Source organism: Gallus gallus, chromosome 15, assembly GCF_016699485.2.
Source record: "Gallus gallus isolate bGalGal1 chromosome 15, bGalGal1.mat.broiler.GRCg7b, whole genome shotgun sequence".
NCBI classification, from domain to species: Eukaryota; Metazoa; Chordata; class Aves; order Galliformes; family Phasianidae; genus Gallus; species Gallus gallus.
The window spans coordinates 11714038-11741784 of NC_052546.1; the positions used below are offsets into that span (position 1 = coordinate 11714038).

Below are 27747 nucleotides of genomic sequence, written 5' to 3' on the forward strand. Positions count from 1 at the left end.
GAAAAAAATGCTGTCACTTAAAAAATCTTCCTTTTCCTCGCTGGAAATGATGGGCTCTCCATTGTTCTTTTGCAGTGTTGGACATCAGCATGCTCTCCTCCCAGGATGTGGTGCGTATGCTGCTGTCACTGCAGCCCTTTCTCCAGGATGCCATCCAGAAGAAGCGAACAGGAAGGACCTGGGAGAACATCCAGCACGTGCAGGGACCACTCACGTGGCAGCAGTTCCATAAGATGGCAGGACGAGGAACCTATGGTATGGATATTGTGTGATATGCTTATCAGTTAAAATGAAAGTATGGTTTTCTAGAGATGAATGCAAGCTTTGTTCTGGAGAAGACATTGTCACAATCAGGCTCTTTGGTTAGATTTTCATGGTCTTAAATGACATCTGCAGTACATTGCTTGAATACTGCAGTGGAGGTTTTGTCCTTCAAGACAATAAACATTTACACCATGCAGAGCTGCTGGGTGAGGATCAAGCTGAGTCTGTATTTTGGCTTGCACTGTATATACATAACACAAAGAGAGGAAGCTGTTAAAATTGTACCAAATAATAAAGGGAGAGGAGGTTCCTGAGCCAATGCTCAAACCCTCCAAATACTAAAAATGCATAGAGTTTCCCATAGAGGTACGCTCATTCTAAGGTTTCCTATTTACTAAGATATTTCAGTTAAAGTATTTCTAAGTTGCAATTCATACTTCTTAAAAATATGCATTACAAAATAGGTTTTGTATGTGCACTTTTGGATGATAACGACTGACATTTAGGTGGTTATTTCTTGCTTGCAGCTTATTTCAGTTTTAACTGATGCAGTCTTACTTAGGTGTTTTTTTTTTTCTCACTGTTCTGTAGTGCCTCATATTCTCTCTGCTAGTGTTTGATGTATTGCTACTTTCCTTTGAGGCTAGGACAATATTGCGTAACTGCAGTTCCTGTCTAAAGCTGTTTTGCTTCATGAGAAGTATTTCTAATGTAATGTTTTATCCAGCATTCATGAATTTAAGAGTTAGTTAAGATCTGCCAGCTGTTGTTAGAGTACAAAACTAGAATTGCTATATAGTAAGTAGCAGAGCCTTTGATACAGATTCAGCAAATTTTATTGAATGCTGACTTTTTTATGAAGTTGGATTATACTCTGCAGAAACTATCAGCTTATTTTTGTTTGGATTCTTTCAGTAGTACTTTTTCTATTGAGCAGTGGCTGGAAGATACCATGCTGAACTTGATGGTAGTCCTCTGAGTTGTGACAGCAAGTGCCTCAGTATGGAGAGGAGCAGAAGGCAATTTTTTGAATTAGGATAACTTTGCTTACTACTATATGCCCTAGGAATAACTTTCGGCTAACCATTTTATTTGGTAATTTTGCACCACCAGCTTGGAGGCTGCTCCATAAAATCAGATTTTATTGTATTCATGTTATTGCTTTTGGTTGAATAGGCACTAGTGAGGTGTGGTCATGGTTATGACAAAGTGAAGACTCCTCTAAGTGGGCAAGATTAAGACTCAGGAGGGGCAGTATGTGTATTTACAGTATGGTATAAAATGTAGTAAGGGACTAGTGATTTCCAGTTTTTCAGTGAAAGACCCAACCTCCTATTACATCAGAGAACCCACTGCAGTTAAGCCAGTTATTTTAACATCATCTTCTCTTTCTCTTTTTTGTTCCTAAGGCTCCGAGGAATCTCCTGAGCCTCTTCCAATCCCAACTTTACTGGTGGGATATGACAAGGACTTCCTGACAATCTCTCCATTCTCCTTGCCATTCTGGGAGAGGCTGTTGCTAGACCCATATGGGGGCCATCGGGATGTTGCCTATATTGTGGTGTGTCCAGAAAATGAGGCCTTGCTCGATGGAGCCAAAACTTTCTTCAGGGACTTGAGTGCTGTATATGAGGTTGGAAAGAAAAACCATGCTACATTATTTCTTATTTATGCATCATTTCTGCTTTGCTGAATGTTCCTTGTGAAACAGCCGCAGTTTTTAAACATTTCTATACAGATTTCTTTTCTTTGAGGATTTTCTGCACTTTCAGAGTCAAGAAAAATGCCTAATTGAGCTATACTGTTAGAATTTTGATTCCATTATGGAAAGAACATGTAATCCTGTATGTTATCTTGTTGATACTATTGAAACACCAACCACCACTGCATATGTTGTGGTCGTTGGTGTTTCAATAGTATCAACTGAATATTTTTTCATAGCTTGTCTGGATAAGCAAAAACTGCATAAGCCGTTCCTCAAACATCACTGAGATGAACTAACTACAAAGAGCTAAAACCACTGTTTAATACAGGACGCTGGAATATCAATTCAGCAGTAACACAATTCTAGCAGCTCATTATAATCAGCAGAAAAGTATTCTCTATGTAATGTAGAAGTATGCACTGAATTAATCTCTTGTGCTTTACTGGCCTCTGTGCCACTGCAGTGAATGGGATGGGGAGCATGGCTTGGGAACATGCCTTCTTTGATTGAAATTTTCAGGGGGTGTAGTACCAGCATTGATACCATTGCAACCTAGAACACTGGGACCCAACCAAACCTGCAGAGGAAGGGGTAGATGAAAGAAGCTGTTTTCTTTTTCTTTGTCTAATCATTGTCATTGTGTACTATTGAATGACAAGATTGAACCTTCAGTTCAGCCTTCTGTTGAATTATCTTTGGGTTTTATGCTTAATAGGAAGTCACCATAAGTGTGCTAGTCATACAGATCTACAGATACAGTCATACAGAGTAAGCTACAAACTACTCTGCATAACTCTTTCGGGTGCTCAGCATCTACTTACAAGTATTTCTTCTTTCCTCCCCAGATGTGTCGGCTTGGCCAGCACAAACCAATCTGCAAAGTGTTACGCGATGGGATTATGCGGGTGGGAAAGACTGTGGCACAAAAGCTGACAGATGAGCTGGTGAGCGAATGGTTTAACCAGCCCTGGGGCACTGAGGAGTGCGACAATCATTCCAGACTCAAACTTTATGCGCAAGTTTGCCGGCATCACCTAGGTAAGTGTGCCGGGGTGCTAGCAAGACTCTTTTGGTTGGCTGTAGGTATTTTAGAGGGTATTTGCAGCCGTTGGAAGCAAGGGAGTTTCTCTTAAGACATGGATTAAGATCTGCTTAGAAATAGTGTACGATCGTGTTATGTCTTTTTTTAATCACTTCCTGGTTAAATTTGCCTATTCAGAAAGCGTTCTCTTATTTAACAGTCTGGTGGTCATCTTAAAGATTCAAAAGCAAATTATTACCTTTTCTCAGAAGTCGGTTTGGTTTAAGACATCATGTGTCAAAGATGTTCCACACACGACTGAATTGATCTCAGTTATATGCTATTCATATGGGATATATCGCTGTAGAGGGATGTGCATGGTGTCTTCAAACATAAGATTTATTTAAATTAAAGATAAATTCAATAAAACTACAAAAGAAGAATGAGTTAATGCAGGTGGAAAAAAAAAAAGAACAGTATCCTCGATGAGTGAGATACTTTGAACAGCTTTGTGGGAAGGCATTGTCTCCTCTGGACCACAGGTAGCCTTGTTTCCTTCCTGAAACATACTGATACATTCTAAAAGACTAGAAAAGGAGGTGTTTTATGGCTACCTGCTCTGGTTGTGCTTTTATAACATAGTATCAGATGTGTTTGTTGGATGACAGATTGTGGAATGAAAGAGTAAGAGTGTAGAACTTTGCTGGGCTATCAGAAAACAGGTCCTGGCTGAGCAGTCCCTGGCCTCGTCTAACATCTGCGTTGCTCCCAGGTTTTGTCTTGTTCCATTCCAGAAGGCAGTGTAACATGTATGGCATACCTGACTATGAAATAAGATCTTAGCCTGAGACAGGAACCCTTCCAAAGTGTCACTGTCAGTACTTCTGCTGAGATGGTGCTGGTTAGCAAGACAGGCAGTGATCATGGAGCACCAGGCACATACATCTAAACTTGAGCTGAGGTGCACAAACCACTTTTTGTTTTAAAAAAACAAGGAATTATGAATAGTTTCTTGAGCAGCTCTTACTCCCTTTGTTCTGGGAAAGGACTGACTGTGCTTAAGCCTGCTTACTGTGAGCACTGGTGATCTGGTGTTGGAAAAAGGAAGTTTGTGAAAGCGTACAGAGATGAGAATTATCTGCTCAGTTCCACAGACTGCTGAATCCTTTGAGGAAAGTTTGGCAGAGCATGATAGCACTTATTTATCTCAAATAATCAACTTTCTACATCCATTCTGCTTTTAGTTTTAACTTACCAAAAAACTGAGGGGGAGAAGTTATTCCTTAACATAAGGACTTGAGGCTTACATGTAGAAATATATAACATGTGCACAGCATTTTGAAGTGATCACTGTGATATGTTTTTCTGATGCTCAGGAGCAGAAATAACTACATTAAAATTTGATGTTATTGTAGCTCAAATAAAAAGGCCTTTTAGATTTTCAGTCTGGTGAAGATAACCTGTAATAGGTGGCAGAGCTAAACACCAAGTAGGGGTGTTATCCTAACACAGTCAAACCAGAGGTAATAACATGTCAGTAACGACTTTGATCCACAAAGCTTTGCAAAGTCAGTCCTGTTTCTACAGACATCTGATTCACATCAGTTGAACTGAAACTCTGAAGCATGGACTCCAAACTAAATATTTCTAATGGAGATTATATTCACTTAGATTTTGTACATTCTTAGAATATTCTTAAGGACATAGAAAAAATTGTATGACTTTATGGTTAATCCAACTCACTTTTATTTAAGACTGTCATTAATCTCCTTTCCTTTTTATATGCCATTTCAGCACCTTACTTAGCCACTCTGCAGCTTGACAGCAGCCTGTTGCTACCACCGAAGTACCAAACCCCAGCGCCAGCAAGCCAGACGCAGACAATACCTGGGAACACTGGACCCGTACCCTCAAACTCAACGTGTCTTTCCACTTCGGGAGCACCACCAACAGGCAGTTCTTTTAACTCCACACCCAACGGTGGGACCACTAGCCTTCCTGCAGGAAGTAGTTCATCCTCTGGATCCTCTGTGCCACAGCTGTCAGCATCTTCTGCAACACCCGGCGTTAACCAGATGAGCGCTACCCCTACTCCAGGCTTTAGTGGAAACATTGGTTCAGGGCAAAACACTAGCACTGGGGGAAATGCAGCAGATCGCTCACAAGGAAGCACAGGTCCTGGAGGAGACACGGAAGCAGGTCAAAACTTATCACAACAGCAACAAGAAGGACAGGAAGGGTAAGTGCTCAAATCACTCAAAATATAAATAAAACCAATGTTTTTCTGCTTTCATACTACTCATAATCTTTATTTAAGTCCTTGAAATGAAAAGAGCCTTGGATGTGTGCTGTACTGCTGTCCAGTTGTAAATGAAACAGGGCCCTTTTTTTATTCATTTCTAGTCATAGCGTCATAGAATCTTTAGGGTTAGAAGGGACTTCTACTCCAACTCCCCTGAAGTGAACAGGGACACCTACAGATCAATCCGGTGCTCAGAGCCCTGTCCAGCCTGACCTTGGGTGTCTGCAGGAACAGGGCATCCACCACCTCTCTGGGCAGCCTGTGCCAGTGCCTCACCACCCTTACTGTAAAAGAATTTTTCCTTATACCCAACCTAAATCTACCCTCATTACTGATGAAAGAAGTTGGAAAAAATTAGTTCCCTATTTCGATATAAGAAATTAAGCTTGAGTCAACTACGTAACATGGCTCTTGTGGTTCTGTTTGAGATGCCCTAGGGTACCCCACCTGGACTGCGTTTGCACTTCAAGAAAAACACAAAGTGTCTTAAGCTCTGTGCCATATCTGCTGGCTCCATCTCGCTACTGTGCGGTACTGCAGGATATCTCTTATGGCACTTAATAGCTCATAGATGGGCAACTCTATCATGCCTGTAATATTAACAGAAACAAACTAAGATCCATGGTGTTGGTTTTTTTTCCTAAATATCTTGTATTGCAAGTGCTTTATGTGCAGATACGTTGCGAGGTCTGAAAGGAGGGTTCTATTCCTGTTACTTGAAAATAAAGACCTTATTATAGTCATCCATCAAACATAAAAATTAGGGAGATGTTTTTTAATGTCTTATGTAAGTGACTTCCTGAGTGAACATGTTTTTCATTACTCTTGTAATAATGCATATTACTAATAGTTATGATGTATGTTGTGGAGTTCCTGCATCTTAAGTGAAAAGCCCACATCCTGTACTAGTTTAGGTTATTCTTAAGACATCTGTTCACTGGATCTATGCAAAATACCTCTATCAATTGCAGTGGGGTTGCTGACAAAGTGAGTCTGAGCTGCTTTTATCACTTACAGATGTTGAGCCTCCCCGTCATGGTTGCAGCATGGAGGAGTATTTTACAAAGTTAAAAACGTTCAGTTGCTCCCTCCATTACCAAGGGAACCTTTTCTGTAACTAATCAGAGGACGTCAGTCTCCATGAATATTACTTTGGTACTCAGTTCTCAGTTCCTTCTCTTGCAAAAGAAAACCCCAAACAACACCAAAACCGAGGCAAGCACAAACATAAGAAAACTCACAGACTTAATATTTAGTCAGCTTTTCCATATTCCTCAGAACTAAACTATGCTAATTGCATTAAATGATTTTGTATTAGAATTCATGGTGTCTTTAATGCATCATTTCTAAAGAGTGATTTGAATGAAGTGTCTGTGGGTAAAAGTAATCCTTCTTCAATTACTGTTGTGGTTTTAGTTTTCTTTCTGAACACAAGACTCACTTATTACTCCCCTGCTTCAATCTCACACGCTTTTACTCCCAAAACAATACTTAACTCTAATTTACCTTTGAATTTAACAACATGCATATCTCTAGTGTTACAGAGAGAGAGAGAATAGGGATTCCCACTGAACCAGAGTCTGCGGACAGCAATGCCTATCCTCCAGCAGTTGTCATCTACATGGTGGATCCTTTTACCTACACTGCAGATGAAGAATCAGCCTCAACCAACTTTTGGCTATTGAGTTTGATGAGATGCTACACAGAAATGCTGGATAACTTGCCTGAGAATATGAGGAATTCTTTCATTCTCCAGGTAATTCTACCTTGTTCTGCATCTTCGTATGTGGGAGTCATTCTATCACAGCATATTCGTATTTTTGTTGTACTGAAAGAGACAAAATGCAAGACAATATATAAAATCTCAGAACTACTTACAAATTACATAGTTAGAAGCACAAAGCTTGCACTTGTTTTGATGACGAGATTAATTTAAAGCAGCCACCGTATCCTTCAACAAATGTGTTGCATGGTTCTAGCAATCACACGCATTAGATGCTTTCTGAAGAGGGATGTCTGTTATTTAACTTGCAACTTGAGTAGCCATTGCCAAGGGAAAAAAGTCCATTTTCTCCTTTAATTTCTTTGCATGTTAAATTGTTTGCTTTTTATACTCTCTCTGAATTATACTGTTTAATCCAAAAGAGGTATGTGCAACCAGACATTTAATGCATAATTTAACTGTAGGATTGTTATTATCTGCTTCTTAAAAATAATTTACCATGTAACTTGGCGTATAATAATAATTACTTAGTATGGAATTACTCAGGAATTGAGTTTGTGTAGTCAGAAACGGAGCTTGGCCTATCGCCCAGACTGGCTACATTTTGCCATGCGTCTTCTTTCACGGCTAGCAGCTCAGCCTAAATAACTGCAGAAGAGAATGGGAAGCCAGAGATTATGAACTGTGCATGCATGTGTGCAGCACATGCCAGAAGCAGCCTGTGAAGAATTTTTGAATGCCTTATTCACTTATGCTGAACTTCCCTTAAAAATATTTCATTTTAATTAAAGGCTGAATCAGGAGCTATTGTAGCATCTCAAGTTGGGCATAATATTGGACAAATATTTGTCATTTTTTATTATTTTGGTGGGGATGAGGGAAAACTGTCACCAAAACACTTTGTGTGTGGGGATGAACTGAAAATCAGTCACAATTGCAAATTGTGGGAGCCTTTTGGCAATTTAATTGATACAGAGATGAAGATGCTAAAAGTATTGATAGCTATTGACACTGCAATATCTGAAAAAACAAGAATATGTAACCTGCACTCTGGAAGTGTATGTTAGCCTGTGTAGGACAACTGATACGTGCTTGAGCACTTACTGTTCGTTTCTCAAAACATGTGGCACTTTACAAATCTGAAGTCAAAACAGTAGGCAGTTTTCACTAAGGAATGTATTCACCAGCCCAATATTCTCACAGCTGTATGTACTTAGATCGCTCCAAAACTGATGCCTCCTTCTTATTTCTATGGAAACTATGGAGGATACAAAGAGCACAATAGCACTGTTTGATAGAGCACATTCTCAGCTACAGAACACTCTTTTTCAACACAGTCACTGCCATTAGCTCTGCATTTTCACCAGCAATGAACAAGAGCTGCATGCTCTTTTGAAATTTCTTTCAAAATATAACAAAACAAATTATGTGTACATATGTATTACAATTCACAGTGCTGGAAAAGCCCAGCCACTGAAAGGCTCTCAAACCACAGAAAACCTTGTAATTTAAGTTCTGCTCCCTACAGTAGTAAGAATGATACTGTAGTGCTGATTTGTGTATAAACAGCAAACAAATGTTGGTTCTTAGCTAAAATTTCACAACCTTAAAATATATCACTGTAATGGAAACAGCACTTTTCTATGGCAGAATATAGCCAGTGACTGGTGCCATTGTTCATGCAAAAAGGTGGCAGCCCTGGTGGGAGACAACAGGCACAATAATAATTGAATACAACATGCCATGGACTGATGGATTTGTGAGTCTGGGTGGGGTTGGTATTAATGAACAGCACTTTGAAGACGTTTAATCATGTTTTGTTGTTTATATGAATTACATAGATTGTGCCTTGCCAGTACATGCTGCAGACAATGAAGGACGAACAGGTTTTCTACATTCAGCACTTGAAGTCTTTGGCGTTTTCAGTGTACTGCCAATGCAGGAGGCCATTGCCCACACAGATTCACATCAAGTCTCTCACAGGCTTTGGGCCAGCTGCCAGCATCGAGATGACCCTCAAAAATCCAGAGGTCAGTATCAGTGTTAAGAAATAAAGGCTTGCTAAAAAAATGGTAACCACTTCTCTCAATAAGAAAAAAAGTATTTTTTCAAAGGGAAAAGGTAAGATAATAATAATAAATAGAATCTAGTAAGAAATATCCCAGACTACTTGCTTTCAAAAAATGTCAAGCTTAAGGTTTTGAATTAAAGTAAAGGTTTGAATTTTCACTTTGAGTGAAGAAAGAGGAAATATATGTTCTTTGGGATTCTGAGATGTTTTGTAGTTTTTGTCTGTATTAGACCTACAAGAAAGTATTTACGTCTATCATTTGTATATGTATGCATATATATGAAATAATTTGCTGTGCATAATTATGTGTATTATACTAATTCTCTGAGGTAATGGAGAAATCCCCCTACTTCAGTGGGCTTTCATCTGCTTTTTTAAACTGTAAATATTCAAACCCTGTTTCTGGAATATCAGAGATTTCAAAAGAATAATAACCCATCCTACTTTCTGTGAATATTTTTCATTCTTCGAAAGATAACAATAACTGATTCATCTAATTTAATGAGCCAGCACAACACTTAAGCACTTACCTTGGGGTCGAGATGTGCTTGTTAGGGTCTAAAAACCTAGTTTCAAGATAATCATAAAACCAAAATACGAGTATGCTTCATTACTGATATGAAACCAGAAGCAATCAATGGAGATGTCTGAAAGCAGTAGCACCCCCGGCGTATCCTCTGTGCACTCTGACCTCATTCTTCCATCAAAAGGATGCCTGTTCCACAGGATGAATTTTGCAGCAAGTTGCAGTGGTCAGATGTCAGTGTAGCTGGGTGTAAGGGGAAGAGTAATAAACTTGCAAGACCCCTGCAAGTGTCTCCCTCCATTTAATGAATGTTCCTGTACTGTTGCCAAGGTGGTATTCTTCTAGAAAAGGACGCAAGCAGAAATATGATACCCCACAATGTGTCCAGGAAAACACTGTAACCTTTGTTTTTATGAACTGATTAACTTGCACTTCGCATTTTGCATTTTGTGTTTAAATTTCTGAAGAGACAAAAGTCAGAGGAATAGGAAGGTGAATGTTTTCATGCGCAGCTGCTTGCATTTAGCATCATTAGTGAGGTGTCTCCTCTCTCCATGCGCTTGCTCTCCGTCTGCACTGCAAACTGCCAAACTTCGCCTGAAAATTTAGGAAAATACTCTGGCTATTTCTAAATTGTTAATTATGTCTTGTCAGGCCCATGATATTTTTTCTTCAGAGAGATGTTATAAAGCAAAGACAGATTTGGGGCCCAGCATCTGGAAAGCAACCGTGCAGAAGATGACCTGGGGCCCCGGTGTTTAAGTTGAATGTAAGCCAGCAATGTGCCTTTGCAGCAAAGCAAGCCTGCAGCACCCTGTGCTGCATTAGCAAGGGTGCTGGCAGCTGAGCCAGGGAGGTGGTTATTCCCCCTCTCCTCAGTAATGCTGAGACCACACCTGTAGTACTGTGTCTGAAGCAAATCCAGCAAAGGGCCACAGAGATGATGTAAGGACTGGAGCATCAGACATCTGAGGAGAAGCCGAGAGAGCTGAAATGGCAGCACAAACTGAAATACAGGAAATTCAGTTTAAGTAAAAACACTCAGTCATTGGTGATCTAACACTGGAAAAGGCTGCTCAGGCAATTTGCCTGGCCAAAGTCCTGGGTAACATTATCTAATTGTCCCTGCTTTGAGCAGGAGATCCCTTCTAGTCTAAGCCTTCTGGGATCTGATGAAAAAAAAGAAAGATTTAATGATTTACTGCTATCAGACTCAGTAGGAGAACTGCATATGATGTTATTTACGATATTAATTTGCCTTCTCTTATCATTAAACATTATTGAATGGCCTTGATTTCTTACAGGCTCCTACAGGTTAGTTGTCTGAGGAGCTGGTGGTGGCTTATTTCTTACAGTTAAGCAGTATAATGCATACAGAAGATCTGATTAATTAGCAGGCCAACGTTCAGCTGTATCACAGACCAAAGTATTTCTGAAAGGAAACTGTGAGACAAAAGAGACTTAGTGAATTTCAGACATCATGCCTGACGTTCCTGAAAGTATGACATACCTAATGCCCAGATAGAAAGAAGTAGTTTGAGCTCTGCCTTTACTGTTTTTAAGGCCCTGATACCTCACATCAGATCACATCCATGGTTCTGCAGTTAGTATGTGAATGGACAGAAGTGAGAAGATGCCATCAATTTTAGTGAATAATATGTAGAAGTACAGCTTTCCGGAGGATTTCTTTGTCTTGGAGATTGATAGCTGCTTGTGCAAAGGCTGTTTCATTCCTTTGTTTCCCTATATATAAAAAGGAATCCACAGATAAGTTTTGAATTACATCAGTTTTAACTAGCAGGAATTATTTGTCTACATCACCCCTTTTTCCAGAATCTCTTTTGACTATAAATGTCTTCAATTAATCCATTGTTTCAAACTCACATTTTTCTGTACTTGCTGCCAATCTGTGTTGTATGCTTCTTGCATGAAATAGTTCTAGATGTATCTGCTGATTATGATGTTGACTTTATTGCAGAGGCCCAGCCCAATCCAGCTATACTCACCTCCTTTCATACTGGCACCCATCAAGGACAAACAGACAGAGCTGGGAGAAACGTTTGGAGAGGCCAGTCAGAAATACAACGTGCTTTTTGTTGGCTATTGTTTGTCTCATGATCAGCGCTGGCTTCTGGCATCCTGCACAGATCTTCATGGTGAATTGCTGGAAACCTGCATAGTTAATATTGATTTACCAAACAGGTAGAAACCTTGATTTTTTTGCATTAAATCTAGGTCTGTAGTTGTCAAACCTCACTCTCATCCCTCACTGCATTTGTTTCTTGCACATCCCATTCTGGTGGTATTTCCTGTTGTGATCATGATAATGTTAGCAGTGATAATGTTTAAATTGGCGTTTTATGGTTATAAACTTAAAAACCAGAGAGGGCAAAAAAGGTTATTGTATTACACTTGTTTCACAAATGCTACCTATAAATATTACCTTCGAGAACAACTTATATATTGCTCAGCATATTGACACCTCCCACTGCCATTGCAGTGCAAGTACTGAAAGCAGACATACTTTTCTGCTTCATATAAGGAAGGTAAGCTAGGCACTCTACAGAGCTGCAAGAACTCCTATAAATGTTAAGCAGTGACATAATTGTGTAGAATAGAAATCTGAGTATTATCCTTGATCCTCTATAACTCATATATTTTTTTTTTTCTCTGTTAATCTACAGGTCAAGGAGGAGCAAGTTGTCTGCACGGAAAATCGGTCTGCAGAAGCTGTGGGAATGGTGTATTGGTATTGTACAGATGACATCCCTGCCTTGGAGAGTTGTCATAGGGCGGCTTGGTCGCCTCGGCCATGGGGAGTTAAAAGGTACATGATCACAAGCAGAATGATTTACAGAGTTGATCAGGAACCTTTAAAGCTGGGAAATTCAGATTGATCCTTCGACCCTGGCACTGGATTTTTGTAGTGTTTTTTATAAGCATTTGCTGCTATCTGTCCATGCTTATACACTGGGCCTGACACCACTCTCACACATCTTGTAGATGCTGTGTAGATTAACTAACATTTGCAGAGGATATTTCCAAGTGGAAGTCAGCAGTGGGTTTGGTCATGTTAGGAAAAGATTTCGGCAATAGTTGTCCTGTCACAGAAGCAGGATTCAGTGTAATTCTTCACCTTAAAACAGAAATTCTTTCAAACAAAGTTAATGAATCCAAAAAAAAAATCTTTTTTCTATGGTATACAAAACTAAGTGATGATGGGCATTAACCAGCAACAAGGCTCCCTGCAGCCTGCAAAGAGTTCCCAAGATTTAGCATTCCTAACAGCTGAGATGGAACAGAAAGGGAGCTCTGGAGTGTTTTAGGTACAGATCCCTTAACACGGTGAGGGTAGGAGCTGCCTTGCTTCATTTCAGCAGTGATTCCTCTCGCTATTAGATGCATTTGGCAACTCCTCTTCCTTCTCTAATGACTGTGGCCACTAGTCAGCTCTTGGCTGACTGGCCAAAAAATGGGATTGTGAGAGAGTGCTCTGCATCTTCACCTGTCTCCTTAGCTCAAACATTAAGAGAAATGAGACAGGAGTACGCAGACATTTCATGAGTAAATGTCCTTTTATCATAATAAATTAATGTGATGTGAATTCCTCTAGTTAGCTTATTGAAAGGGATTCTATATTTCATAAGACAGGGGAAAAAATAGAAAACAGTGTACAGTAAATAACGATTCAGTGTAAAAGCACAAGGAATTACTCCAGGAGCAAGAAGCAGCAATTAAATGCCTTCTCGCATCCAGTACGTGCAGGGAAGAAGGGATGTTGCCTGCCCTGTTAAGGGAGTTTGTTATCCCTCATACATATGGGGTTCAGTGGAATGAAGGGAGGACAACAAACTCAGAATTTAGTAAGCAACTCTCTTCCTCTTGCTTTCTGAAAGTCAGCTCAGTGGCTCAATGTCGTTTCTTAAAGCTATATCTACAGTGTTGAAAGATTTCTAACAAAGCTTTCACTTTGTTTTGTTTAGTGTATTTTATTCATTACAAGGCTTAAAAAATTCCTTCTGTGTTCAGTGTGTGAATTCATACCTACTTGCTTACCTTTCAGGTGTGTTGCTTATGCAGCATGCCAGATGAGAACAGATGTTCGTTTCCAGAAAAAGAATCAGTGCAGTTCCTAAAAAGATTTCCATGTAAATAAAAACATTGAAAAAAAAGAAACATTATGCAAGCAAGTTCTGGATTTTTACAAACTCATTATCTGTTCTGTCTAAATTTGCTTTGTTTCAGATTGGAGTATCCTCCTTGGGGAGTGTTCCCTGCAGACAATCAGCAAACAGCTGAAGGAGGTGTGCCGCATGTGCGGCATCTCATCAGCAGACTCTCCTTCTATCCTCAGTGCCTGCTTAGTTGCCATGGAGCCACAGGGGTCATTCGTTGTCATGCCAGGTGAATTTTATCCAGCTGTTCTAACTTCTCTTCTTTTGTCTTACTTAGCACGTAAGAAGCATGTTGATTTTGGTAGACTTTTGAGCCCAAGAAGACCTTGACTAGCATGGCTGAATGTGGTAGAAAATAAGCTGAGCCAGCAGAATTCCCAAAAATATCAAGGAGGGTTGCATTGTTGGTGCCTTAACTCCTAGGAGAAGAGATTACTTTGTGCCACTGACAATCTGATGACCTTTTCCTTGAGGAGGTCATGTTTCCAAATCACCCAGTTCTCATCAGCTAAAAAGTAGTGCTTTAGAAACCATTACGTAAGGAGGAATGCAGACACTGTTATAGTCTATCATATGAAATAGTTGGAGGCTAGGCAAGCAGGAGTAAGGATAAACCTGCTTGACATTTCATATATTTAAGAATGTTTTTAGATAATTCTTTTGTAAGCATCGGTCTGTAGGCTTCAGTTGAAAGGTTTTGAAGTTTGAGGCCCTTTCATGCTGCATTTTTTCCCCTTTCCTTGTTTTTTGTACTCCTTAAGTGCATACTTTTTGTGTATACATTGAGATATCCTTACAAACTACTCTGGTTTTTAGTTTATATAGAAAAGTTTACTATGTGGAACAGAAAGTAGATGAGCTTGAAAATTACCACGTTGAAGAACTTTCAAAACAGATGTTTTGTAACGTGAGAAAGTAGATGGCAAGTTATGGCTCTTTCAGTGCCAACCAGAGTGGGGTGTATTGCATAATTTGGAGTTCTACAGATATGCGTGTCCAAAATAAATCTGCCTTGCTCATTTAACAAGCAAATCTTTGATTAAGGGGCAGCAAAATTGAAAGGAAAGGTGTGATACTGTATGGGGATTCACATAGCTAAATGTTACCTATATGACTTGTAATCCTAATTTCAGGTTTTTCTAGTAATTTATTCTTTTTAATATAAGAACCTTTAAACATTTTTATTAGCATGCAAATCAAGATTACATGCTTAGAAATTTAATTGGACATTGAAAGCGTATTTTGAAGATGATGCAAATTAATGTCTCTGCCATTGCTTCTTTTCTGGAAGATGCTGTCACTATGGGATCAGTGTTTGGACGAAGTACTGCACTGAACCTCCAGTCATCCCAGCTGAATACCCCTCAGGATGCCTCCTGTACACACATCCTGGTTTTCCCAACCTCTGCTACTATCCAGGTAGCACCAGCAAATTACCCCAATGAGGATGGGTTCAGCCCAACTAATGGTAAGTCAGCATGTGTCTGCTGTCCTATTCAGAACACAAGCAGAGCTGATCCCGTTAGCATTAAGAACTGAATGGACCTGTCTTCTCCCATGCGCCCCATAACCACTCTAATTTAATGTAAAGATAACAAATAATACCTACTTGATAAAGGATAGCATACTGCGTTTTTATGAGCTTTGTGTTCAGAGAATCCTGCTGATCTATTCCAAAAGCAGTATTGGTCAATCAATACACAAAATGGCACAGACTACAAAATGCTGCTTCTTGTCATTGTGATTAACTTGTGACTCAATCAGGCCAAGCTGATCTGTAGCAGTGGTTTGTTTCATGGTCTACAGTGTGAAAAGCTTGTAAGGAGGAAAGGTGTTTTAGAATTTTTATCTTCTTGTAAAAGTATGCAAAATAGACCAACCAAGCTGTGAGGTCTCTATTATTAGCAGTGTGGGTTTTTAAGTGTATTTAACTCTATTATTTGTATCTCCAAGACTCAGCTTAATACTTCATAATAACTATTTTCCTAACTGTTTTGCCATAAGTTTTTAAAAATGGTTGTAAAATAATTTAAACTAACTAGTCATTTTGAATAGAAGTGTTTCATTGAGGCAAGTTACAGTATGGGGAGGTGGAATGGCACACTATTTTTAATGAAAGAGTCTGCTTTGATCTCTTCCTCCTGGAATTCCAGTGGGCCTCACAGAAGGGAAGTTACCCCTCTTAATACTTAAGCAGCTGTCCTTTCAAGGCCCCAGAATCCTGACGGAATGCTGTGCTGAGGAATATTTAACCTGCATTAACCTGCCCTTTAGTGCTTCAGATGCTAATTAGAATCAGGTACAAGAACTGGTGTTTTCCAAAATGGTGTTAAATTTAATTTTCTTAACTCTGTTCTACTTAATGATTAAACTGCTTCCTATGCTATTAGCCATCTCATTTATGTTTTGGAGACTAAGCAGAGCATGACATTAGTTCTGTTTTGTTCAGTGAGGTTGTAGGACAGAAGTTAATAAACTGAGTTAATTCATTGCTTTTGCAATCCAGTCTTTCTCTTCAGAAGATGAAGAAAAACAACCACCTGCCTATTTCAGCACTAGGGCTTCAGGTTCAAATAAATTAATTCAAGACACACATTCCTTTCCATTTTCATGTCGAGCAATTTCTTTTTCAAGAGAAATTATTTATTGTACGGCACTTCTTAAACTGTGTAGAAGTGTAGTACTTGTATTTAAGGTCTGTGTATTTTACTATCAATCTGGCTGCAATTGTAATCAATCCACTTAACTCAGACAGCTCCCGGTGTCCCTTTCCGTCCCCCCAAAAAGTACTTCAGATGTCATTATTGCTGTTTAAACATCTTTGCTGAAAAATCAGATGAGGAAAAAACGTTTAAACTGTATTGTGTTGTTTGTAGTTTTCTGCTCTGTGTTCCCCATGTCTTGGCTTTCCGTCATGTAAATTACCCATATCACCATAACTTGTGTTCCAAATGGCTGAGCAATGGAATGTACTTCTCATAGAGCGCAAACACATTTTCTGTGTATCTTTACTGCCTTCCTGCAAATTAACATACGGCAAATTAAAATAGCAAGCTATGACAATAAAACTGCATTTAATTTCTGAGATGAAAGTAAAATGTTAAAAACTGAATTGTAGGAAATTTGAAATGATCATGAAAGTACATGTGAGCATGGAGCAGGCCTTACTGCCCTTCTCAGTGCTACCTGATGCTGTGAGCAACTTCCTTGAAACTGCTGGACTGCTCCCAGAATATGTGGGGCAAATGTACCTAGCACTGGTGTGTAGCACAGGTCTGAAGAGCAGCACCTGCTGAGGGTGACACATGTAGGTTTGTTTAACCTATTCCACATATATTTTTTAATGGATTCCTGTGAGCAACTGCAGAGAGGTGTAATTTTGTCTGCTACAAAGCTCAGCTTGGATTGTTGTTAGGTTGGCATAACAGAAGCTTTGTTCACTCTATGACTGTTGGTAAAATACATGATGTTAATAGATGTAAGCCAGCTTCTGCTTCCAAGTCTGTGCAATTGCAATCAAAGGTACTAGGAAGGATTCAGCAATAAAACAGTAAAATGTTTATCACTGATTTCATCTGTCTAAAGAGTCTATTAAAAAAAAAAAAGAAACAACACCAAAAAAAAAAAACCAAAAAAGAATGACCATAAATTACAATAGTATTGTGATAGAAATGGACACAGCAGATTGAAATTGATTTTTTCTTTCTTTCCTTTCCAGATGATATGTTTGACCTCCCGTTCCCAGATGACATGGACAATGACATCAGAATTCTAATAACAGGGAACCTTCACTCTTCACCAAATTCTTCCCCAGTTCCTTCCCCTGGATCCCCATCTGGCATTGGAGTGGGATCTCACTACCAACACAGTAGGGTAAGGCTGGGGCACTTCTGTGGATTTGCTATTTAAAACAGAAAAAGCCAAACCCTCCAACAAAACCTTTTTTTTACACTGTTGATTTTCAAACATTGTTCGGTCAACAGCAAGCTGAAATTAATGTTAAAATTGGAGATACTGGCTATATAGTACTGTAAAAGATGCCTCTGCCATGGCCATCTACATCTCCAACTTTAAAGTTAATTGTTACATACAAGATAACTGAAAGAGAGAAGGCTTTGCTTTCTTGTGGCAGAGCTGTATTTAATCACCTTGTATAAAATTAATTTCTATTCATCCATTTTTCTCTGGAGAATGGGACATCCCTGACACAAAGTGACAAGTCTGTGAGAAAAGAGATGACACAACAGCTCTGATTGTATGAACTTCTAGGGGAGGGAGAAGGGAGATAATTGTCCTATTAATAAAACCCTATCAATTTAAACTTCACAGGTGCTGCATGTTTATGCAAATGTTGTTTTCTTAGTAAAAATTAGCCCAGAGCACATAGTGTTTCTAAGTTATTTTTGTTTGAAGTGGCTTTTATAAAGTTGGTTCCAGCCAACAGTGGTTACTTAAAATGCAAATCATTTTTGGTAAATCAAGGTACTTTTTGAATCAGTCTTAGTCTGATGGAACTCTTACTCGTGCCATTTAGTTGTGTAAGAGACTTAGTTGTTCTTCAGTTTTCCATTAAAAATATGGAGAAATATAAAGTGTTTCATAATTTCCTGCAGAGAAGTTTTACTCCAGAAGCAGTGCATTCACAGCAGTGTGTTACTTCTGTTATAAATAACACAATATTTTAATAAAGAAATAGGCTTTTCTAGAAAAAGTGGGTAAACCTCATGCATTTAAAAGTTCTGTTCTACTGATCTGCAGTGATTAAGCAAATGGATCTGTATCTGTGGCTGTCATTGGTGGCTCGAAACAGTCTCATCCAGATAAATCATACATCTGGTATAGAAAGGATTACAAAAATACTTAGAGAAGGTGTACACGCAGCTAACATATTTGACAGTGGATAATGATGCTCCTAATGATGCTTTCTGTTTAAAAAAAAAAAGTTCATTTTTCTAAATTTAAATATCTTCTGAAGAATTCTCACTCCCTGAAAATGACTGATTTTCAAGATTACAAAATGTCAGTTACACTGCCTGGAATGCAAAAGCCCTCCCTGTGTTTTCCTTGTAATCCCTGCCAAAGTGCTTCAGTGGTCAGCTTAACAGAGGTTTGTGAGTGAAAGATCACTTTTGCATCAGCCACAAAAATGCTAATACAGTATTTTGTGATGACCATACGTAACCACCTTGCTTTTTGTTAATGCACCAATCCACTTTTCAAAGGCTAAATAATTTCTGTCTCTGGTTACTCCAACCTGGCATGTGGGCAAATGAAAAGTTTTGAATTCTGGTACCAAACCTTCCAACCATAAATCACAACTCAGTGTTCATTACATTATTTAGCTTGTTCAGTAATCTCTATTCTTAGCCACTTAGAGGAAAATGCATTTAAAAAACTTATTCTCAGTGGAACTCCATGCAAGTGCCTTAAGAAAAGCACTGAAAGGTTAATGACCAAAGAGCTTAGAAACCTGGACGAGCCATTTCTAGATGAACCTGTCATAGTAATTCGGTTTAACCATTAACGAGTGCCTAGTAATTGACGTGTAATTTTTGGTTTTAAAAAAGCAGCAGTGTGTGATCATTACCTCGTGGGGCAGGGAAGGTCGAGCCTTCGTCCATGTAACCCATAATTGATTGCTGCACTTTAACAGTGTAAGCCCTGACTGCTCAGCAGCCAGTTTCAAGGTCTGCTTTTAGGCTTTCCAACTGCCCACAGCCAGGTGAGCTGCAGCCTTCTCTGAGCTTTATGGACTGTTTAACTTCCTCTGATCACTGAGCAAGATACTACTGGTGGAGAAGGACCTGCTTGAAGGGCTAGCATTGAAGGCTTTAAGCCAGTTTCTGTTCAGTGGAATCTTCTTTCTTTACCTATTGACTTAAAAGGTTTGTATGGATTAAGTAGACTGCCATCTCAGTTCTTCTGGGATAAGTTTCTATCTAAAATACTTAACAGGCTTTTTTTTTCTCCCTCTCTATGAAATAAAGAATGAAAGCAAAATAATAAAGGTTGATTTTAGGAATGTACTCCAGTGTGTAATGGCAGTCACCTTTTCTGATGCCCAGGGAGCCCCTTGTAGGTTTAGTAATGGAGTTCATGATACATAAGGCTTCATCTATCTCTTTCTCTATAAAGGTGAATAAGTTCACACCCAAGTGTTCCTATCCAACAGCCTCAGGTATGGAAGGTTCATCTGTCTTGGTTATAGACTGCAGAAATGACAATCAAAGATGTATATCATGACAGGCAGCAACCCAAAGTTTGATGAGATTGGTATTAAAGCCTTTTAAAGTTGCTTAACTCCTGTCTCTTAGTAACTGTTTTGTCCCTATGCAAGAACATGAGTAACTAATACTACAAAATACAGTATATAAATAAATGACACAAATAGGAAAGCAGGACATCTGTTTCTTTTTTCCTACACTTCATATTTGCTTGGTAGTATAAATATAAAACATAGTTTCTTCTGTCCAGGTTATTCTTATATCAAGGAATAGCAAATATGGCTTTTTCTCCCCCCCCCCCCCCCAAGCTATCAGTATAACTAACTGAAAGAATAAGCACAGCTATTCTAATAAAGGTGCAGGTTTTCTCTTTTCTTTCCTACTTGGGTGTGTAACACATCCTTCCCTAAGCTGAATTCAGGACGTTCATCAGTTCAAACTGGTGTTCCCAGGCTATATAAACTGAGTGAGGCTGTATCACCATAGTCAGTACTGCTCTCCAGTGTGTGCCCACCAGAAGCTGTTCAGATTCATAGCCAAAGTCCAGTACCTGTAAGTGACTCTGTAGCAACCAGCGCCCCATAAGCTCATCACAGTGTGGGATCTTAACTTGCTGTTGGGTGATCCTGCAACACCAGCCCGGACAGCCCAAGTGCAAGGGGAAAAGGAAAGCACAAAGATTCACAAATGGCTGGATGGCAGCTCATTAATAACAAGACAGAACTGTATCCAAGACTGACTGATTAGTAAGCAAAATGAAAGTTACTGGGGGGAGATGTAACGACATAAAGTGACAAATGTGCCTTCAATTCTTATTTCAGAGCCAAGGGGAGCGTCTCCTTTCCAGAGAAGCCCCTGAAGAACTGAAGCAGCAGCCTCTTGCTCTCGGATACTTCGTGTCGACTGCCAAAGCTGAGAATCTTCCGCAGTGGTTCTGGTCATCCTGTCCTCAGGCACAAAACCAGTGTCCTCTCTTCCTGAAGGTCTGTCTTGCTGTTCTTTCTCAGTGGAAAGGGAGGAAGAATTATATCTAGATTCTATACAATTCTGTACAATTCATTTGAAAATGACAGCTTTGTGTTACCTTTCTGACAGTACTGGAAATAACGAAGAAATACAATTCCAGATGTAAATTCACTGAAGACAACTAGCTATTAGCATTTACTGTCTATTACCTGAAAATTGAATAGCTTGGCAGCTTCTAAATACAAAATCATCAAAGCTGTATCCAGTCTTTCCCAATTTTAATTTCCTAAATTTCAATCAGCCCAAGACAGGAGAGGCATACGTCCTATTCTGCCATGATCCAGTCATAATACAGAGATTAAAAAGTTAGGGAGTAGCACTTCCACACAGAGCATCTACTGTCTGTTCCTGTTCCCCTAGATGTAAAAGTTTCGTGGTGGTGTCTGTGGTGTCAGAGTGTATCTGGTATTTGCCAATCCAGAAGATTGTTATTTCTTGCAAGAGGTGCTGATGTATTGCTTGCAAGAGCTGAACTGGTTCATCACAGATGCATTCACCACTGTAGAGTGACATGCAGTTTCTTACTGGGATGTTGTCAGCTAGTGAGCATGGAAAAAAGGTGAAAAATCTGCCTTGAATAGAGTCATGTGGATACTCAAGCAAGCAAAATATGAACTGATTAAGATAGTACCATTTTCTTTATCCATTCTCAGCTTAATTAACAAATACAAAGCATTTCTTGAAGTCTCTTAGCTAAATTCTCTCATACATGTCTATCAGGCAGTTATCAGAGTAAAAGTGTTCAATATTTCTCAATTCTTACGCCAAAAAGCCATTTTAGGACTGATAATTTGAGAATGATTGTTGCAGTTGGTATGGTGGGCTTTATGCTCAGTGTAGCATCTGTTAGCAAAGTACTGCAGTATTCAGTTAAATGAGATCACCTACCAAATTCCCCACGTTTTCATGGTGACTCACAGAATTATGTGCTTTGCTCCAAACCTGTGGAATAGAGATCTCAAACTAACGTGAAAAATAAGCCACCATATTTTTGGAGCTAGAGATGAAGTTTTATCCTAAACTTAAAACTACCTTTCTTTGTGAATAAGTAATAATACAAAAACAATGCTTTGGTTCCAGCTCTAAAAACACAGCAGAGCTCTAGGCAAATCCATGAATTCCTTCTGTAAGCCTATACTAGATTTGTACTGGAGAGAAGGAGCCACCTCCCTTCCCCCTTAACCCAACGCAGTTGCTTTCTCAAATCCAAGCTGAATTAAATGTTTAATTTGACTTGGAACATACTGTTCTGGTTTGGACAATTTTTAATAAAAGCAAGGGGCTGGATTCGTGCAGTAACTTGTAAATGCTCAGAGAGCAGCTGGTGCTGTCTCCTTTGTGCTGCATGGCGCTGCAGTTAGGAAACCTGCACAGCATGTGAGACGTACAGATTTAAGTCATCTCTGTCCGATTTGGATTAAGTCTTTTTGAGCTGAAGCATTCCACCTCTGAGGTGCGTGCCATAACTGGCAGGGCTCAAATTCAAGGTTTTGCCCCAGCAGGCCTTGTGGCCTATTGAGCTACCCACATGAAAGGCTTACATGGTTGCCTCTACTTCTGGCACATGATCAATATGAAATCCCTTTTCTGCTCCTGCGTAAACTAATGCACAAACCTCACTCCAGAAACAAAGACGAGAGCTATTCAGAAAGCATGGCAGCAGAGAGCAAGAGGAAGGCTGTGCTGTGTTCTGGTTGGACATCTCAGTCCATGATGGGTCTGGTTCTCTGGGGTGGGTCTCCTAAATGGGAGGGTTTGAAGAATTAGAATGCTGTGTTGCTGAAATGCAAAAGGAAACAATGACATACCCCAAGTGATTTCCCTCATCACTTCTTCCCTGACTGAAATTAAGAGTGTAATTCAGCATGCTCTTCAAAGATCCTCAATTCCAAGCAGAAAAAGTAGTCATTTTATTCAAGAGTGTAATCATTATGGAACTTCAAAATACACTTGGTCCTGGTGGGTTCTGCAGAGAATTGCCAGCTGTCCTGAGACAATTCAGGATATATTTGTTCCCTGTGAATCCTCATACTTGCTATGTGAAGAGTTAAATTGTTGGTTTTTTTTTCTTTTTTACTTTCACAGGCCTCATTGCATCATCACATCTCCATAGCACAGACAGATGAACTACTACCTGCCAGAAATTCTCAGCGAGTTCCTCACCCCCTTGACTCTAAAACTACATCAGATGTCTTGAGGTAATGCCTTCTCACTTTTGCGTTTCATCTCTTGGCTTATGGGGACTCAGGAATGAAATTTCAGAGGGACCTTTTTCTAGGCTTATCAACAGTTTACACCTCTATTATACCCTGCAGATGGGTTTTTTAATAAACAAAATAACATATACCACAGATGCTACGAACACAACAAAAGAACAGGGCTTTGAAGGTGACTTCGTTTTTCTATCCTACTCCGCAAAACAATGAAGATGAATAATTTGTGCCTTACAAAGTGGGCACCTTGGTTTGCCTCCCAAAGATGATTTGGTTTAGCTGGCAGTCTGAGCTGGCCTGTGTAAGTAATTATTTTTACTCACCAAATCAAACTGAGTTATCAAAGGAAGTAGAAGTACTCTCCTGATACCCACTATCTTAGGAGCTGGAGTATAGAGGAAACACTTCCTGAATCAATACAGCACTGTGTATCTATCCTAGTGCAGAAGATAAGTAGAAGACTATTTGCCTACATGTCACCTGTTGGGCACTGAAAAAAAAACTTTTATGAGACAACATACAAGGTCAAACACACCAGTGGACAAACATACCTTGCTACATTGCTAAGAGAATATCAGTAGGAAACATGAAGAACAACCTACTTAACTCATGTTGGTGGTATTATGTAGTATTCTAGATCTGAATTTGCATCCTCTTGATTAAAAAGGTGATGCTTGTGGAGATGCACAAGGAAAGAATGGGATGCACAAACACAAGTTAGAACATAGGAAATTCTAGTCAGGCATAAGGAAAAATAATTTTATTTTTGTTCTAAATTGCAATCAAACACTGGAACTGTCTGCGGAACCTCCATCCTCAGAGAAGTCCAAGAACCAAGGTTTTTAATACGGAAGTAGACTAAACTTCCAGAGGTTCATTCCAATGTGAATTCCTCTGAGGATTCTGTAATCTCTGCTGTTTAATGGGAAAGGGCCTACATTCAAACTGTGGGTCAAGTACAAATAAACTAAGAACAAAAATTATTCCCCACCCCTACCTGCACACACTTTGTGCTCAGTTTCCTACATTGCATGCACCACCAGCATTACTATAGTCCCTTCCACATTGCATCATCAGGAAAAAAAGAGATAAGTTTAAGTAAATCTTCTAGAAAAAAATGAGAAGTAAAATTCCAGTTTCATTTTCCCTGCATTTCTCTTCCACAGGTTCGTTTTGGAGCAGTATAATGCACTGTCCTGGCTTACGTGTAACCCTGCCACTCAGGATCGCAGCTCCTGCCTTCCTGTCCACTTTGTGGTGCTCACTCAATTGTACAATGCCATCATGAATATACTTTAATAGATAGAAAAGCACTTGTTCTTCTGGCTTATTCTCCCCTCAACGTGAGAAACGTGCCACAGTCTGCAAAGATCACAGTTTTGCTTCTCTTCAGACCAGTCCTGTGCTGTGCTTCTGTTCCTCCAAAAGCACATGTGAATTCTGCAGTGTTGAAAAGTAAAACACCCATTAACATCTCTGGCAGCTTCAATCCAATTCTGGGAACATCCGAGAACAGTGAACACAGAGTAACCTCAAGTCGGCGTTAGTTTGGCGGCCCAGTAACTACTGGTCAGTCTGATTATTTTTTTTTTTAATATTATTTTATTTTTTTAAGGAAGACACAATATCTTTTTGGATTAGGAACTCTGCTGAACAACCGTAAGCAGTTTCAGCCCTGCAAGTGAGACCATCGTGTAGTGACCGCTTTGGGCTGTCCAGAAGTTCTTTGTTCTTTGGTCATCATTAACTGGGACTTGGCAGGAAAAAAAAAACACACCGTCGTAGTCTCATATAAATATTGCAATCTTCTGTCTACCTGGAGTTCCTGTCAGAGTGGATTGGGATGAATGCATGCATTTCTTACCTGTCCATGTAGATATGAATGGTCTGGAGATATTTATTTTATTTTTAGGTTTGGGGAGGGGTGGGATTAAATTATAAAGGACCAGGAACAGTAGAATATCTTAAAAACCCAGCTCCGCTCCACCATGGGGTTATTTATCTACATACCTCTCGCTCTTCTGACCTAGAAATCAAAAAGCTAATAACAATCAAAGTCCCACGTGGGAAGGGGAGCATGTCCTGATAAGGATACGCTTGTTTTAAGGAATTCTCACCTGCATTTAGCCTGGTTAAAGCAAGGAAAGGCCAGCGTTTAATGAAGGATAACACTACCTAATGGAAGAAGAGTAGCTGAGAGGTAGGGAGGAAAAATACTTTAAAGCCCTTTAAAGGGCGAGTGGAAAGTGGTAAATTAATCTATTGTAGAGTTATGATTGAAATATATTTCCAATAAATTTAGTGATGCTAGAAAGCTATTTACTGAAACCCAAGTCGCCCTGTAATTCTGGGCAGACTCGTCCATGTACATATCCAAAAATGTGCTTTTTGTTTACACGAAATCAGTTACAAATCTGGTGTATTTTTTCTGACTATAGGAATATTATTTCAAAGAAATAATTTTAAAAAGAAAATTATATCATTAAATTAGTACTTGAAGTTCTACCGCTGCGGTGGAGAAGTTACTTTGTTGAGTGAAATGATCGCCATTTGAAAGGTCAATGGCTAATTGAAGTATTTTTATGACTCCTTCATTCCAGGCTCCGAGGGGTTTATATTTAAGCTCCGTTTTCTGATGTTTGCTGTTGCAGTGTGCAGCAGGCACGGGCTGCTGTGTGCGAGGGGTCAGGCACTTTGATCAGGCGCTGTGACCCATAGCTATCTATCGGCGGGGGAAAAACCAACACATTGTAAAAGTTCTTCCAAAAGACTTTCATGTTCTGGTGGGGAAAAAATAATAATAATAATAATTAAAAAAAAATGAAATTCTATGATTTTAAAAAGTATTTTTCTTGAGATAATGTAAACGTTTAAAGCAAATGATATAAGAATCGCTTGTGTCATGGAAGGGTGAAGGCAGAGAAGTAACCTGTAAATGGATGATGTCGATGTCGTTCTCTGCACCGAACCTCCCGTGTGGGTATCCTCTTTGCAATGTATAGGTTAAAAAAAAAAAAAAAAATCTGATATCAAACCATTTGTATCTAATGTGTGTACAGTGTAAAATTGACTTTAAAATATTGCAGTACTATTTTTTCTTAATCAGAAGAGAAAATTCTCAAGGCCTTTTGAAGAGCATAAAAGATGAAGATTGTAAACTTGTATAAAAAAAAAAATTTAACTTGGGGAGGAAAAATGTAAAGTAGACATTTGTAATCTTTTACCATTTGGGGGTTATTTGTTCCCAGGATTCATCGGGACTTTGGATTATGATTGAGTTTGTTCTTTTTAAATGGGCCGTTTTTATCCAGGGGCATTTCTTCCCCAGAAACCTGGTTCTGTGCAGACATGGAAAATCCAAAAGGGCAGCGAGGAGTAGTTTTCATCTGGTGTCTTTTATTTAATTTTTTTAAGTTAAGAGAAGCTGGTGACATATTTATACGTTTTTGTGCAAAATAAATGAATGGCAATAGATTTTAAAGAAAAATCTTATGTACTTCAGTGTGAAAAGTTCTGTATAATATTTCCCTTAAATATGCATTATTTTACTTGTGAGTTTTTTACTGAATTAATCTGAAATGTACAAGCCCTGGCTTTCCTACAGAGTGAAGAAAGTTATTTTATTTTTCTTTTTATTTCTAACTTTGGAAATTCATGCCTAAATCAGAATTATTATTACAGTTGTTTGAGCTAAAGGGAGAGGGAGGGGGGCGGGGAATGTCCAGCATGCTTGTATGTATATTTCAGAACCTTTTTTAAATGTAAAAGCTGTACATTTCTGGGGAGTTCTGAATTTCTTTTTTTTTTTTTTTTCCTCTGAGCATTTTGCAGTGAGCTTCTTTTATATATAGCCAACAATTTGAAAGAAAACAAAAAAAGTGAAGTTCATTTTAAATCTACAGTATATCGCTGGTACAATACACTAAAAAAAAAGACTTTGATAAAAAGAAACAATAATAATAAAGACCTCCATTTTAAATGTCATTCATATATACCTTGTGGATGAGAGCTATATACTTTTACACACTTTTTTAGATGAATAAATTATTGAATTACTGAAACTACTGGTGGAGTTTCATTTTTATGCGTATTTTCTGTAGCTCCCAAATTTAAGCATCGCTGGTGCAGAAGGATTGGCATTACCAGGTATGGGTTCCATGTGATACAGATGGAACTGAAATGCATTTAAGGACTCCTTTGTATTGGTCTACTCGGTCGGTAGGTGCCTCCTAGGTTGGCTGCATGTCCGTACAGCCATGGCCCTTTCACTGCATTGAGGCTCATGCTAACGTGCAAAAGGTTCACAGTGCAACAGTGCTTTTACACTGATACCATGCCAAATAGAATGGTGCTTCTGCTGAAAACCTTGCCTGTTGTAGAAGAAAACTGGTGCCACTGATGTCAGTGTTGAGATGAAGAGATGTGAGTCCAGCCAGCTGGGGTGGGTTGCACTGGGTAATCTGGTGTCACAACAGCAGCAGATGGAATTACAGACAA

General features: G+C 39.1%; 1 protein-coding gene across 1 annotated transcript in view; it reads left to right on the top strand.

The window, feature by feature from the left end:
• MED13L (mediator complex subunit 13L) overlaps positions 1–27311 on the top strand; it is a 180567-nt gene extending 153256 nt beyond the window's left edge. Inside the window, exons 18-31 of the mRNA XM_015294868.4 lie at positions 76–255; positions 1674–1897; positions 2815–3007; positions 4785–5229; positions 6829–7048; positions 8857–9045; positions 11591–11814; positions 12297–12439; positions 13858–14016; positions 15079–15255; positions 17506–17660; positions 20833–20994; positions 23123–23235; positions 24417–27311. Coding sequence (XP_015150354.2) covers positions 76–255; positions 1674–1897; positions 2815–3007; positions 4785–5229; positions 6829–7048; positions 8857–9045; positions 11591–11814; positions 12297–12439; positions 13858–14016; positions 15079–15255; positions 17506–17660; positions 20833–20994; positions 23123–23235; positions 24417–24549 — 2717 coding nt within the window. The 3' untranslated portion in view covers positions 24550–27311. The remainder of the gene's footprint in view (positions 1–75; positions 256–1673; positions 1898–2814; positions 3008–4784; positions 5230–6828; positions 7049–8856; positions 9046–11590; positions 11815–12296; positions 12440–13857; positions 14017–15078; positions 15256–17505; positions 17661–20832; positions 20995–23122; positions 23236–24416) is intronic.
• The last annotated feature ends 436 nt before the right edge of the window (positions 27312–27747 follow it).